The sequence below is a fragment of the Lacerta agilis genome, chromosome 4, assembly GCF_009819535.1.
Source record: "Lacerta agilis isolate rLacAgi1 chromosome 4, rLacAgi1.pri, whole genome shotgun sequence".
Lineage (NCBI taxonomy): Eukaryota > Metazoa > Chordata > Lepidosauria > Squamata > Lacertidae > Lacerta > Lacerta agilis.
Window position 1 is genome coordinate 2,049,563 of NC_046315.1, and position 16,294 is coordinate 2,065,856.

The 16,294-nt window shown below is 41.9% G+C and overlaps 1 protein-coding gene and 1 pseudogene across 1 annotated transcript in view; one reads left to right on the plus strand and one right to left on the minus strand.

The window, feature by feature from the left end:
• The window catches only part of LOC117044872, a 934,741-nt pseudogene that overhangs the window by 452,873 nt on the left and 465,574 nt on the right, over nt 1–16,294 (plus strand).
• LOC117045003 overlaps nt 1–16,294 on the minus strand; it is a gene marked incomplete at its 5' end in the record, with an annotated part of 374,050 nt that overhangs the window by 310,932 nt on the left and 46,824 nt on the right. Inside the window, 1 exon segment of the mRNA XM_033145796.1 lies at nt 11,296–11,546. Within this exon segment, the coding sequence (XP_033001687.1) occupies nt 11,296–11,546 (251 nt within the window).

Consider the following 16,294-nt stretch of genomic DNA (forward strand, 5'->3'; position numbering starts at 1 on the left):
TAAAATTAGGCTTGCAGAGAGAAATTAAAATGAGGGAGTCCGTTTCTCTCTGATAGCGATAATTAGCACAGTAACGCCAAGAAACTGTTGCCATTAAATATTTGCTTTGAAGTTAAGAGCTGATTTCAGAGACTGTTGAAACCCCGGCTGGGGGAAGATTGAGATTAAGATTGATTGCTTTTTTATGGATTTACAACTCTTTTAACCTTCTGGCGAAGAATCTGGGCCAGGCTGAAAATGGTGGATTTCTATGCGCAGATGGAAAAGTACTGACACCCTGTGGTTTTCTTGCCTACTCAGATCCCACTGTCCCCTAGACTTAACAATGGAAAGATTTTGGTTTCAAATGAACTTACTTCAACAGAATGTTCTGGAAAAGTTTGCTCAGATTGAAACAACATTGAAAGACTCTGAAATAATTTTGATAGACTCTATTAGAGACCCACTTGCTAAAAAGGAGGAAAAGAATATTTCTCCAGTTGAAATCTTAGAAGAGGATTGTACACAAGCTCATAAACAAGAACAGCCTCCTAAGCGTGAGAGGCAGGGGGCTTTTACTTTTCAAAGAACAAAGAACTTCTGGAGTGGCAGTTCAGGAGTTTTGGAATTGTATTGGAGCATGCAACAAGAGGAAAGTGGAGAAGAGATACTTTGTGAACTTATTACAATTACTTGTCAGGAAGATGGCCACATTCTGAAGAAGAAGAAGAAGATACAAAGAGTGTTCAGTGTTGAACTTGCGATGGTACAAACAACGGAATTTTTAGAAGGAGTTGGAAAGGATGGACTCTGGGGGGGAACAGTGGGGGAAAGGAAGGGAAAAAGGAAGAATAGAGATGGATAGAAGGGGGGTGGGGTAAAGAAGGAAAGTGTAAAGGGAATGGTTATAAAAAGGCTGACCACGGATTTCTGAAACCAGAGGGAAAAAGATGTATATGTAATAGAAGTGTTATATTGATTTTGGTTAAGATAAGATTTAATAATAATAGATGTGCTGGAATCAGAGGATATATCGGCTTCAGCATTAGAGGTTAAATAAAGAGAGGATATAAGAGGTTGTTTAGGTAATACGTTATGCAGTTTGTTAGAATAGGTTAAAAATTTGAGGTATGGATGTAAGATTTAGTTTATGTGTGTTAAATAAGATTTTACAATGTTACAAAGTTACTGAAAGAAGATTAGAAATGAACGCAGAAGAGAGGACGAGAGGAAGTCCATTAATTAAGTTTAGAAACAAGATTAAGACAGTTAAGTTGATGTTTTTATTGTAGCTGTATTGTCAGGTAATGTATTTGTTTTCTTTTTTCTTTTGTTTGTATTTTGTATTTTGAATTGTAGTTTATATGTATGTTTGTAGTACTTGTTTTTCTTTGTTATTTGTCAAAATACCAATAAATTCTTTATTAAAAAAATTAATTGATCATGTTATATACTCAGCTAGGATAAGAGTCAGAGTCAGCGCTGGTTCCAAATGTCCTTTTATTATTACTGGTAACAACGGAATTAGAACTCAAGAACAACCATGCTGCGTGTGAGCCTGCCCAAGCCAGACTGACTGCCGTGCGCCAAACCTGTGTTCTGTAAGATGAGTCCTTAGTTAGCTTGTTTCTGATAGGAGTGTTCGCCCTCCTAGCTCTTCTGTAATTGGCTAGGTCACGCCAGGAGGCAGACCCTGTAAGGTGGTTGAACAGCTCCGATAGGTCTACATACAGAACAGATCAGGTGAGTGTTCTTTAAAAATAGGCAGGTGGAATCTCCATGGGTGCGAATAGCATAAAGTTGAAAGGCTAGTGAAATATGGGAAGCCCTAGAGCATCTGCTTGGCATGCAGAATGTCCCAGGGTCAAACCCTGAAATCTCCTGCAAGGGCTGGACAAAATCCCTGCCTGAAACTTGGAGCTGCTGCCAGTCAGTGTAGATCAGGGGTCCTCAAACTATGTCCGACGGGCCGAATCCAGCCCACCAGGGTCATGAATCTGGCCTACACGGCCATCTCAGAACCCGCCAAGTGTCCGAGGCTGAAAGCATCTTGCTGCCCGCTCAGTCAGTCACCGCTCTATAAACACCACAGGCGTGGTGATGGCTCTACCAATGAAAGGCCAGGGGGTTTCGCCCGGGGACGGGGAAGTGTTGCCTTTTGGCTTGAAGAGCGAAGTTGAGGTTGGCGGAGGAAGGTTGGGTAGATTCGTTTTCCTTACTGTTATGTACTGAGCTGAATAGGATCCAGAATTCAGCAGTCTGATTGGTGCTAGAACAATAGGATTCAGAATGCAGCAGTCCGGTTGGTCCTAGAACAATAGGATCCAGAATGCAGCAGTCTGATTGGTCCACAGGAGCCACCCAATGCAGCTCCAGGTGGAAGTGAATCTGCAGCCTGATTGGCCTACAGGAGTATCCCGGAATTAGCAAATCACGTGGGGCCCATTATGTAAATAATGTATATAAAGCAGACGTTTTGGGGAAACGTTCATTCCTCGCTACTATGAGCTGAATAAAGAGCATGAAATTCACTCTTGACTCAGAGTATATTTCACTTACATAGACATTTACTTTAAAGGTGGGAGAAGGAAGTTTCCGTGCAGCCATGTTCAGCACCTGCATGGGCTGGACGACAGGAGCACCTTCACCAACCTTCCGACCGCAGGAACAGCAACACAGCATTCCCGAGGAGCAGGTCCTGGTGCTGTGGACTCACATTTCCTCATGTGAGCACCCAAATGCAGCAGAGTAAACAGAAACAAAGCTGTGGAGGTTTTGTAGCATACCTCATTTATTTCTCCTAATTAAACAAATAAAAGAAAATAACAAACATGTACGAGAGAAACAGCTCTCATACAGCCAACCTGTCTCTAGACAGATCAAAAGAAAAATCCTGCAATACTAGTGCCGGAGGTCTCGAAGAGTAGCTTCCGCCCCCTCCTTTCTCACAGACTGAAAGTAAAACAACATGATCAGGTGATCCTTGCAATGGGAGGGATGAAAATATTGACATCCTCCCCCTTTTCATATCAACCATTGAAATATCTAATACACCTGTAATTTATGTACATATGCATCCATTTGTTCTTTGTTAACAACTTTAGACAACAAATCAGCAGGTATTTCCCCCCCCCCGGCAAAAAGGACACATTTATAAGTCCTCTTTGGATGTAATCTGCAAGTATTTAGGTTTTTTGCTTGCAGCCCTCAAAATGAAGCAAAGTTATGCACAATTTGTTGTCCTGATAGACTTGTATAGGACAAAAAATTGCAATTTATCTTTCCCAATTTTGAACTAATCAGTTGTTCCATATCCAGTTCTTTTTTTTTCAAGAGTTTATTAAATTAAAAAAAAGTTCCATATCCAGTTCTAACTGTAGCTTCTTGTCCCACATAGAGATTTCTCAGGAGACAGATGAGGTGATCCAGTACTCCGATTTCTTTAAGAACTTGCCATAGTTTGCTGTGGTCGACACAGTCAAATGCTTTTGTGTAGTCAATGAAGCAGAAGTAGGTGTTTTTCTGGAACTCTCTAGCTTTCTCCATAATCCAGCACATGTTCGCAATTTGGTCTCTGGTTCCTCTGCCCCTTTGATATCCAGCTTGCACTTCTGGGAGTTCTCGGTCCACATACTAAGAGATTTTTAGTGTACTGGTCCAGTAAATGCTTCTGCTGCGCAGACCAGCAACACTTCTCTTTGCAGAGCATTAAACAAGTCCAGCTGTGGGGTTCTTGTTGCAGCAACGAAATGATGACACACGGAAGCCCGTCTTTCTAAAGACAGGTTTATTGCAGACTGATAACAAACATTCCTCCGGAGCTTTCAGACATGACTGCTGCACACCCCAGAGGCAAACCAAAACAAACGCTCTATATATACTGAGCAGCTTAACAACTTAACAAGCTTAACAACTTAAATCATGTGACTTTGTTAATTTGCCAGTGTCTCAGGTTTCAAACCCTAACACATACTGCTTGAGCCTGCCTTGTAGTATTTTAAGCATAACCTTTCTAGCGTGTGAAATGAGCGCAATTGTGCGGTAGTTGGAACATTCTTCGGCACTGCCCTTCTTTGGATTGGGATGTAGACTGATTTTAGGAATAGGAATAGGAATAGGAATAATTTATTGGCCAAGTACATTTCCCAACATACTTGGAATTTTGCTTCAGCTACATTGCAATGTAAACATACCTTATACAAACACTGTGTCACTCACAATACAATGACACAGCAAAGAAACCCCACCCATAACTGGCCTTGACTTCTGCTACACAACTACAAATTTAACAATTTAATGGCACAAGGGGGAAAACTGTTCCTGTGCCTGGCCGTTTTTGTGTATAAAGCCCTGTAGTGACATCCAGACAGAAGTAAATCAAACAGATGATGACCGGGATGCAAAGGATCTGCAACAATTGAAATTGAACAAAACTCATTATGCAATGGCAGTGAACAATCAATACAGAATCTGTAATAAGGAACACTCAGGAAGTCTGACGCATAGAAAAATACTTTTATTTTATGTATTTTATGTTTTGAAGGTTATTAGTTGATGTATTAATTCTCTTTTTTTCTTTGTTGGTGATCTTTGTTGGTGATCGAATTTATTTTATTTTATTTTTCTGTATGGTGTATTAACGTGAACGGTAACAATAAAATTTATTTAATAATAATAATTGGTAAACCACCTGTCCCAGTGGTGCCGACTTGAATAAAATATTGGAGGGGAGCCAAGTAAGGCCCACCTTGCACAATCAATCACATGACGTATGCAAGCCATATTTTAATTAAATTTTTTATTGATTTTCCACATATCAAAAGTTAAAACTTATTTTCAATAACAAAAAAGTACATCTTATTTCTAATAACATATATAAAAAACTTTCATATTCTTTCTCACTTTATATCATGACTTCCTCAAATCCCTCCTTGCTGGTTTCATTATAATACATCTTTAGCAGGCTTCTAAATCATTTTAAACATTCTTATTTATAATCCTCTAATTAAAATTCCTTTTCTATCATTGTCTATCTTTACTATCATAATTCTAATTAATTCCTATTCTAATTACACACCTAAGCCTCAATTTCTTCCAAAACTTTTCCAATCTTGTTCTATACTCTCCACCTTCTGGTCACGGATTCGTCCAGTCATTTCGGCCAGTTCCATATATTCCATCATCTTCATTTGCCATTCTTCTATTTTTGGTATGTCCTGTGTTTTCCTTTTTTTTTTTTGCAAGCAGTACTCTCACCGCTGTTGTGGCATACAAAAAGAATCTTCTATCTTTTTGGGGCATTTCTTCTCCTGCTATTGCAAGTAAAAAGGCTTCTGGTATTTTAATAAAAGTATTTTTAAATACTTTTTTCAATTCATTATATATCATTTCCAATAAGTCTTTTACCTTTGGACAAGTCCACCACATATGATAAAACGTTCCTTCTTTCTCTTTACATTTCCAATGTATGCAAGCCATTTGAATGGCAATGCCTATAATGTCAGCGACTTTTTAAAAAAGTAATATTTTGAGCCAATAGTTCAATTTCCCAGCAGCTCCCCTTGCCCCGGAGGGATGGCCCTTTCCAGGTTTGTCTTTCAGTTGTTCTCCTATGTGTGTTGCCAGTAGAAGCCACAATTCTGTGGGTACTCTAGGTGGGGCAGAAAGCACCTAGAAGTTCCCTAGAGGTTGAAGTGCCGATCAAACTTCAGTTTTGTGATCTATAAATTCCAATTAGCAGTACTGGGGGTGGTTCAGATTCTGTGGCAGTGCTTTTGGCCAGGAGAGGGTGTCACAGGGCCAGCCTGCTTCCCTTTTAAAGCAAACTTGAGTCTCCAACTGTTTTTTCACTACAATCCCCATCATCCTTAGCTAGCAGGAACAATGGGGAAGGATGATGGAAACTGCAGTCAGAGAGCTGCTGGGGAACCAAGGTTGGGAAACACTGCTTTAAAGGAACTTTTGCGTTTGGCTCGCAAAGAAGGGACCTGTCCACATTTGTATTTTCTTGTGTTTTGTTTTCCTCATGACCTCTGTGCATTTTTTTTAAGAGGGAACATTGAAAGAGAAGTTGTATGGCAAGTTGCAGAAGAATAAAAGGTTGTGTTTGAAAAAAAAACCCACAAAAAACTGGGGGGATGGCCTCCTCAATAATTTCATGGGTGGGAAGAGACCCCTAAGCCTTTAAGAGTTGGCGCCTATTCCCTACACCCACAGGTCTCAGGATGGTCACAAATAAAAGCACAACATAAAAAAAACAAAACACCACATTTTAAAAGGGGATAAATTTAACAATGAATAATATATTTGGGGATAAATTTAACAATGAATAATATAAATTTGTTTGAAGATAGTTATGGGAAAGTATGGGGAGAAATTTTAAAACTATTAGAAATGTGGCAAAAAATGAAATTATCCATTTGGGGGAGAATTTCGGCAATAAAAATGAACGTATTACCAAAATTAATGTTTTTATTTCAAATGTTGCCAATAACAGGGAAAACAGAGTGTTTTGATAAATGGAGAAAGGACCTATCAAGCTTTATATGGCAAAGGAAAAAACCAAGAATCAAATATAAAATGCTGGCAGACGATATTAGGAGAGGCGGTTTCGGCCTTCCAGATTTAAGACTGTATTATGAGGCATGCTGCCTAGAGTGGATAAAAGATTGGATAAATTTAGAAAATAATGATATATTCTGGATCTGGAGGGTTGGAACTGCTGATATTGGATAGGTGGGAGAAATTATTTAAGAGAGATTTGCATTTCACAGCATGTTCTACAATAAAAGAAAATATGCTTAAGATGTTGTTCCGATGGTATATAACCCCAGAAAAATTGTGCAATATATATATATATATATATATATATATATATATATATATATATATATATAACAATCAAATTTATGTTGGAAATGTAAAAAAGAGGTGGGTACATTTTATCATTTATGGTGGGGATGTAAAGAGATAAATAAATTCTGGAATGAGATATATGAGGAATTTAAATAATAATAATAATAATAATAATAATAATAATAATAATAATAATTTATTATTTATACCCCGCCCATCTGGCCGGGTCTCCCCAGCCACTCTGGGCGGCCTCCAACAAATACCAAAATACAATACAGAGTCACAAATTAAAAACTTCCCTAAACAGGGCTGCCTTTAGATATTTTCTGAATGTCAGGTAGTTGTTTATTCCCTTGACTTCTGACGGGAGGGCGTTCCACAGGGCGGGCGCCACTACCGAGAAGGCCCTCTGCCTGGTTCCCTGTAGTTTTGCTTCTCGCAGTGAGGGAACCGCCAGAAGGCCCTCGGCGCTGGATCTCAGTGTCCGGGCTGAATGATGGGGGTGGAGACGCTCCTTCAGGTATACAGGACTGAGGCCGTTTAGGGCTTTAAAGGTCAACACCAACACTTTGAATTGTGCTCGGAAACGTACTGGGAGCCAATGCAGATCTCTCAGGACTGGTGTTATGTGGTCCCGGCGGCCACTCCCAGTCACCAGTCTAGCTGCCGCATTCTGGATTAATTGCAGTTTCCGGGTCACCTTCAAAGGTAGCCCCACGTAGAGCGCATTGCAGTAGTCCAAGCGGGAGATAACCAGAGCATGCACCACTTTGGTGAGACAGTCCGCGGGCAGGTAGGGTCTCAGCCTGCGTACCAGATGGAGCTGGTAGACAGCTGCCCTGGACACAGAATTAACCTGCGCTTCCATGGACAGCTGTGAGTCCAAAATGACTCCCAGGCTGCGCACCTGGTCCTTCAGGGGCACAGTTACCCCATTCAGGACCAGGGAGTCCCCCACACCCGCCCGCCTCCTGTCCCCCAAAAACAGTACTTCTGTCTTGTCGGGATTCAGCCTCAATCTGTTAGCCGCCATCCATCCTCCAACAGCCTCCAGGCACTCACACAGGACCTTCACCGCCTTCACTGGTTCTGATTTAAAAGAGAGGTAGAGCTGGGTGTCATCTGCATATTGATGAACACCCAACCCAAACCCCCTGATGATCTCTCCCAGCGGCTTCATATAGATATTAAAAAGCATGGGGGAGAGGACAGAACCCTGAGGCACCCCACAAGTGAGAGCCCAGGGGTCTGAACACTCATCCCCCACCACCACTTTCTGAACACGGCCCAGGAGGAAGGAGCGGAACCACTGTATAACAGTGCCCCCAGCTCCCAACCCCTCTAGCCGGTCCAGAAGGATGTTATGGTCGATGGTGTCAAAGGCCGCTGAGAGATCCAGCAGAACCAGGAAACAGCTCTCACCTTTGTCCCTAGCCCGCCGGAGATCATCAACCAGCGCGACCAAGGCAGTTTCAGTCCCATGATGAGGCCTGAATCCTGATTGGAAGGGATCCAAATGGTCCGCATCTTCCAGGCGTGCTTGGAGTTGTTCAGCAACCACCCGCTCAATCACCTTGCCCAAGAATGGTAGATTTGAGACTGGGCGATAGTTGGCCATATTGGCCGGGTCTAGAGATGTTTTTTTAAGAAGCGGTTTAATGACCGCCTCTTTCAGCGGGTCTGGAAAGATTCCCTCGCAGAGGGAAGCATTCACCACCGCGCAGAGCCCATCGCCCAGCCCTTCCCGGCTAGCTTTTATAAGCCAGGATGGGCAAGGATCAAGGAGACAGGTGGTCGGTTTCACTCGTCCAAGCAGCCTGTCCACATCCTCGGAGGTAACAGATTGGAATTGATCCCATGAAACATGACTCGACAGGGCTCTAGCACTCTCCCGCCCCGGCCCTGCTCCCATGGTGGAGTCTACCTCCTTCTGAATCTGAGCGACTTTATCTGCAAAAAACTTTGCAAAAGCATTGCAGGAGATCTTGGGGTCCCTACCAGGCCCCGATGACGAAGGTGGTTTTGCTAGGTTGCGAACCACCTGGAAGAGTCTCCTGCCGCTGTCGCCATTGCCACTTCGCTGTCGCCATTGCCACTTGGTAGGCTCGAAGTTGAGCTCTAGCCCATGTCCGGTCTGATTCAGAATGAGTTTTCCGCCACCGGCGCTCTAGCCGTCTCAGCGACTGTTTCATCGCCCTCAGCTCCGGGGAAAACCACGGAGCTGTCCGGGCTCCATGCAATCGGAGAGGACGCTTCGGAGCCAGACAGTCAATAGCCCTGGTTAACTCCGCATTCCAGCGGGCCACCAGGGAATCAACTGAAAGGCCATCAACATGGGATAATGCATCCCCTACCACTCTCTGGAAGCCAATTGGATCCATTAAGTAGCGGGGGCGGACCATCTGAATCGGTCCTACCTCCCTGCAGAGGGGAAGGGTCGCAGAGAAGTCCAGTTGCACCAGGAAGTGATCTGACCATGGCACTTCTTTTGTTTCACTTTTACTTAGTGTCAGATCACCAACATCCATAGAGGTAAACACCAGGTCTAAGGCATGTCCGCGGCTATGAGTTGGACCAGACTTATTCAGGGACAGCCCCATGGAGGCCATGCTTTCCACGAAGTCCCGAGCGGCCCCTTGTAAGGTCGTGTCGGCATGGATGTTAAAATCCCCTAAGACAACCAAACTAGGTGTCTCCAGGAGCATATCCGCCACGACCTGAAGCAGCTCGGGCAGGGAATCCTTGGTGCAGCGGGGAGGTCGGTACACCAAAAGGAATCCTGTACTGCCCCTATTGCCCAACTTCCAGAACATGCACTCAGAAAACTGGGTCTTCCCAATACGACGCCTGGTGCAAACTAATGACTTCCTAAAAATCACTGCAACCCCCCCTCCCCGCCCACAAGGCCTGGGTTGCTGTGCGTAAGAGAAACCTGGTGGACAAGCAGCGGCAAGGACAGGCCCATCTGCTTCATCCAACCAAGTCTCTGTTACACATGCCAGGTCAAATCCTCCATCCACAATCAAGTCGTGGATGGCAGTGGTTTTGTTAATCATTGACCTGGCATTACACAGCAACACTTTCAGGTCATGTGGGTATCCCTTGCTGATTCCAGTATCCGTCCGGTCAGGACCAGACCCGGAGGCAGGGATAGTCCTCAGACAACGACTAAACCTGCCTCCTCGGTAATGACATGGTCTGGTCTTAGCGTGACTCCTCCTCCTGCCCATGATCACTGAGATCGGGTGTCTTTCCAAGACAACCCCCCCTGTGGAACTTGCCCCAGCCATCCTGTTGGCTGAGGCCCAATCCCAGGCAGCCCTACCCCTATCCCCTTAAAAAACAAATACAGACCATACACTAATTTAACAAAATAATAAAAATAACAAACAACTGTATATTCTTCTGCATCACCAGCACATCATCCACTTGTTAGAAAAGTTGAAGGCCGTTTTTGATCTTATGGAGATCGCTCTGGGTCCATAATAATCCCTCAGCAACAGAGCCACCCCATTCTGAAGAGGTGGCGTTGGGGGTGCTATTCCTGCCTCCATCCATCAGCTGGTCGTGTGTCAACATCATGGAGTAGTTCTCCACCAGCAGGTTGTCAGGGTCATCTGATTGGTCAGGCAATTTCCCCAAAGGATAATTTCCCCACTTCACCCAATCTGGGCTGACCTGCCAGACCGATCCAAGCAGAGCCATCTTTCTCTCATTAAGATATCCAGGGTAGAGATGTTTAAAATTACATTTATTTTTTTAAAAAACCAGAATCCTTTTTATTAGGTATGATATCGGATGAATTTCCTTAGAATAATATAAAGGTTTTTCTAAACGCCTCAGCTGCTGCGAGGTTATTAATTGCAAAAAATTGGAAAGGAGAGAAAATCCCAACAATATCGGAATGGAGAAGTAAGGTGTGCAAATTGGTTGAAATGGCAAAATTAACAACTAATATTAGAGGTTGCTCCAATCAAGAAATAATAAAGGAATGGGAAGGCGTGAAAGATTATTTAAGGGTATTTTGTTCAGATATTGATATTCTGGTGGATTTGGTATAAATCAAACAGGGGAAAATATTAAGGAAAATAAAGGATTTAGGATAATGATAATGGAAGCAACAACACAACTAAAAAAATAGTTAAATATTGTGTAAAAAATCAGGTATTGGGGAGGGGGGAGGGGGGAGGGGAGAGGAGGGGGGACAATTGGAATGGGAAAAATAATGTATTTGTTTTTATCTTTTGTTTTGTAAGATTTGAATTATGAATAAAGTTTATTTCAACTAAAAAAACAGGAGTTGGCATCTATTCCCTACACCCACAGGTCTCAGGATGGTTACAACATAAAAACACAAAACACGACATTTTAAAAGGGCATTAGATGTCAATCAGCCAAAGATCTGGTTAAAAAGTTGCAGATTTGAATGGATCCTAAAGCTGTATAATGGTTTTTCCGAACTTTGTATGGATTCTCTGATGCTTAGTGAGATTGGAGCTCCGACTGAAGCTCTTTCCACATTCCACACACTGATGGGGTTTCTCCCCTGTATGAATTCTTTGATGGGAAGTGAGAGAGGAGCTATGACTGAAGCTCTTTCCACATTCCATGCACTGATAGAGTTTCTTTCCAATGAGATTTTGTTGATGGGAAGTGGAATGGAAGCTCTGACTGCAGCTTTCTCCACACTGCAAATTTTTGCGTGGCTTCTCCTCTCTGGGGATTTTGTCATTGTCACCTTTGTTGTCGATTTCCAATTCATCACAATCTGCAATGGAGACAAATAGGGTTTAGAGCCTCAGGAACAAATGGAGAAGAACAGAAGGGAGTTGGGTGTGTGTTCATTACCTGTGTTGTTTGTCATTAACCAACGAATTTATTATTAGATTCTGATGAGTTGTTGAATGTTGCTTTGTTTGATATACAGTAGTGGTCAAAATTGTAGAAGCCTTTTGGGGGAAAGTGTATTTCAGAGGTTTCATGGCTTATAACACCACTTAATAGAATCATAGAATCATAGAATTGTAGAGTTGGAAGGGACAATGAGGATCATCTAGTCCAACCCCTTGCTATGCAGGAATATGCAGCTGTCTCATTTGGGGATCGAACCTGCAACCTTCATTTGGAGTAATATCATAAAATCATGTGTGTGTGTGTGTGTGTAAAAATTTACTCTTGTTCAGTTATCAGATATATTTACCATAAATATACAATAAAGGTTCTGAACAAACAAACAAAAAATAAAAAGAAACAATTGCAATTACTGTATCTGCTTGATTTTGTTCATACTCCTAACTTGTTCCAAATTCAATACATCTGTTGAAAGAAAATACAAATACAGCAATAATAATACAAATAAAATAAACAAAAATATTGTAGCATTAAGCAAAGAAAAAATGACAGAAAGAAAGGGGGGAAGGAGAGAGAAAAGAAAAGAAAAGACAAAAAGAAAGAACCAAAAGTTAAGAAGAGAAAAACAATACCAGCAAGTTTCCCAAACCCATCCGACTTCCTATCAAGCCCAACCGTATAGTTCACCCGTACCTATGAGTCTAGTTCAACACATTCGAGTGTCTTCTAATATATCTTTATCACACTGTAATATCAACCGGTAGCCAACTGTCAGGGAACTGCCCTTGCCTCAGCGCAGGGGAGTGTCAGGGCTTTCTGGGTATCGGGGGCCACCGCAGCATATCCTCAGCAATTCCTCTTCGTCCAGCGGGGAAAGCACCAGTCCCTCTAGTGGGGAGGGGGAGCCTGTTCAGGGGAGTGTGGACCAGGGCTCTGGCAGGGTGGGAGAGCCATTACACCGTGCAGGCACAGGGGGAGACGCATCTTTTCCGTCTCCCCACTTGCGCAGAGGGGCTAGGCGCAGGGATAGTAGGAGGGGGTTCCGCATCCCGTGGCTTTTATGCTTGGCAAAGAACCGGAAGAGTTGTTCCCAGACTCTGCCGAAGGATTAGACAGATGTGAACTTTTATGCTCTGCACTGTATATACTTGCACAATAAAGAACTTAGTAAAGAAGCAACGGAATCTGCTTGGTTCCTCATGAGCAACAACTGAGAACCTTACACCAATTTTCAATTCATATTGTTCTTTCTACTTCCATGGTTACTGAAAAGCTGGCATAACTATCCGACCCCTACTATATTTCTGAACATATATTATACATCTAGCCCAATTTTCTTGAAACTTTTGTTTTGATCCACCTCTCAGACTGTTAGTTAACTGAGCCATTTCGGCAAACTTGCAGTTTGTTCTGCCACTCTATTCCCTTTTTGCTATTAAAATTTCTGCTGCCGCTGTGGCGTACAGAAAGACCTCTCTTAGTTTGCTTGGGACTTCCTTGTCAACAATACTTAATAGGAGCAGTGCTGCTTTTTGGGGAACGTAACTCCTAACAGTTTTTTGAGCTCATCATAAATCAAGCCCCAAAACACCTTTATCTTCTGGCATATCCACCACATATGGAATAGGTCTCCGTCATTCCCCCCACATCTCCAACACGTTCTTGCAGATCCTTTATAGATTTTTTGATAATCTTATGGGTGTGAGGTACCATCTGTGTTGGATTTTCATAATATTTTCTTTTATATTAAAATTGGTCGTGACTTCCGGCGTGAGCGCCATTGCGGGTGGTTGGGAGCCGTCTCGGCTCTGATACGGCTCTGGTTCCCCCGGGGGTTGGAGCGCCGCAACCGCGCTGCGGGCTCCGGTAACCCACGGGAGGGGCGTCCCGTGGTTGGGGCTTTCCTGCAGGCCCCTTTGCGCCGTCCTGTTCTCGAGTTTCCCTTGTAAAAGGGAGGCTCGAGTGAACGGGTTCCGGCGCGGGGCTAAGGAAGCTGTCCCCAACCGGGGGAACCAAGCGGCAGCCGGCTGCCTGTGGTGAGCGCTCCGTTCTTCTGAAATTTGGCTGAAAAAAGAAGGAACTGTAAGTAAGGACTGCAATTTGAATTTAAATTGGACTAATTGGCTTACGGAGAGAGACTTAAAAGGAGGAAGTCCATTTCTCTCCTTTGCGGCAAGATCAAAGTAACACCGGATTTGGCTGTTGTTATATTGGATTGCTTTGAAGTTTTATGTTGATTCTGATTCTGACTGCTTAAGAAATCCCTTTCTGGGACGAGACTGAGATATTTAAATTATTTCTTCCGATTAAGAGAGAATTATACTGAAAGAAAGTTTACCCTCTGACGGAAGGGGGAAAATGGCAGCTGAAATTTGATCACTGAGGATGGAAATGTACTGAGACTGTGTTGCTTCCTGCCCGCTCCTGCCTATTTTTGTTTGGTTCCCATGGCTCTTCCAGACCCAGCAATGGCATCAGGCCAGGAAAGAATCTTACTGCAATTGGAACTTTTGCAACAGAGTGTCATTGAAACGTTTTCAGGGGTTCGAAGTGCCTTTAAGAACTTTGCTGAGGAACTTAAAGTAACAACTAGAGAAATTGAAGATACATTCAGAGATACAATTAGAGTGAATTATTTTCCAGAGATGTCATTTGAAGTAGAGAAGACACAGGTTCAACAACAAGAAGAAACGTCTCATGGACGTGAGAGGTCTGAGGCTGAGGACATTAATTTTATAACGGCTTTCTGGGGTGAGAGCCCAGAAATGCAGGAATATCAACTCTGGGATATAAAATTGGATTTGAAGAATGGACTAGAATTATTTGGAGATTATGTACAAAGTGTTTGGAAGAGTTCAGCAAAGATACTTGGGGACCATGTTTTGGTCTTGAGGTACCAAGGAAAAGGTGACACTCTACAACAAGGGAAATGTGACATTTTGAAAGAACAAGGACTGGGAATATGCTGGGGGAAGACTGGTGGGAGATTAAGATGGGAAGGGGGAGGATGGTGAGGAGGGGGTGGGGTAAGGGAACTTATTAGTTATCAGGATGGCTAACCAAGGTACTCCTACGTCAGAGGGAAATAAGCGATTTGGAGAAGGGAAGAAATATTTAGGTTTTTTATGATAATGTTTTGATTATAATATTATTAAGGTAGGAATTAAAAGTAATAATAGCAATAGTTTTACTAAGTTAAGAGAAAAAAAGGTTATAAAAAGTTAAGATTTGAAATATGATTTTATGTGGTGATAATAATAAGTTGAATGATATAAGTTGTATAAGATTTTTATTTGAAGATTAAGTATGGTGAATGATTGTTAAATTAGTTACAAAGTTACTAAAGTAGATTAGAAATTGAACGCAGAGGAGAGAACGGGGGAAGTCCCCCTAAATTAGATTCAAAATAAGAAATTAATTAATAGATTCCTGTGTTTCTGTGTTGTTGAGGTATGTATCAGTTTTTATTTTATTTTACTTTATTGTTATTAGTATTGTTTACTGTATGCATTTTATATGTTGACTGATTGTTTTTATCTGTTGTTTTTGATTTGATATTTTCATGTGGAAACAACAATAAATTTTTATTATATTAAAATTGGTCGTAAAATTCATGCTAACCGTCCACAGATGTTCCCACTCATTCATCGTTATTGGATGTCCAATGTCTTGTGCCCACCTCACCATAGATGACTTTAATATCTCCTCCTTGACTTCCCATTCAAGAAGTAACTGATAAATTTTTGAAATTATCTTATGTTTATTATTTATTAGATCCACCTCTAATCTTGTTGGCTCTTTGGGAAACCTTGTCTTTTTATCTTGTTGGAAAATTCCATACAATTGATGGTAGTCCAACCACCCCCTGAGTTGATCTTTTATCTCCTCGTATTTTCTTAATTTGACTTCCCCTTCATCTTCTATTAATAAGGCATTATATGTAAGCCAATTGGCTTTCATATTCTTTTTCTTAACCGCTTTCACCTCTAAAGGGGATATTCATATTGGAGTTTTTGGCTCCAATATCTTTTTGTGTTTTTCCCATATTCTAAATAAAGCTTTTCTGACTATGTGGCTTATGAACTTCTTATGCACTGCATACATTCCATACTGTAAGTATGCATGCCACCGATACCGGAGATCGTACCCCTCAAAATCTAACAATTCATTATCACGGAGTAAGAACCACTCTTTCAACCATGCAAAGCATATAGCCTCGTAATATATTTTAAGATTGGGGAGGCCAAATCCACCCCGTTCCTTACTATCTATAAGGACCATATATTTTATTATTGGTCGCTTACCCACCCATATGAATTTTGATATCTCCTTCTGCCACTCCTCTATACTAGTTGTTTTTCCTACTATTGGAATGGTCTGATATAAAAAGAGTAGCTTGGGTAAAATATTTAGTTTAATTGTCAATATCCCTCCCAGGAAAGAAAGTTTTAACTTATTCCAAAGTAAAAGGTCTTTTTTGATTCCTGCCCAACAGCTCTCATAATTGTCTTCAAAGAGGTTGATATTTTTGGCCATTGACCATATGCCCAGATACTTAATTTTAGTATGAATTTTAAGTTGCATTACCTCTTCAATTTTATCCTTATGG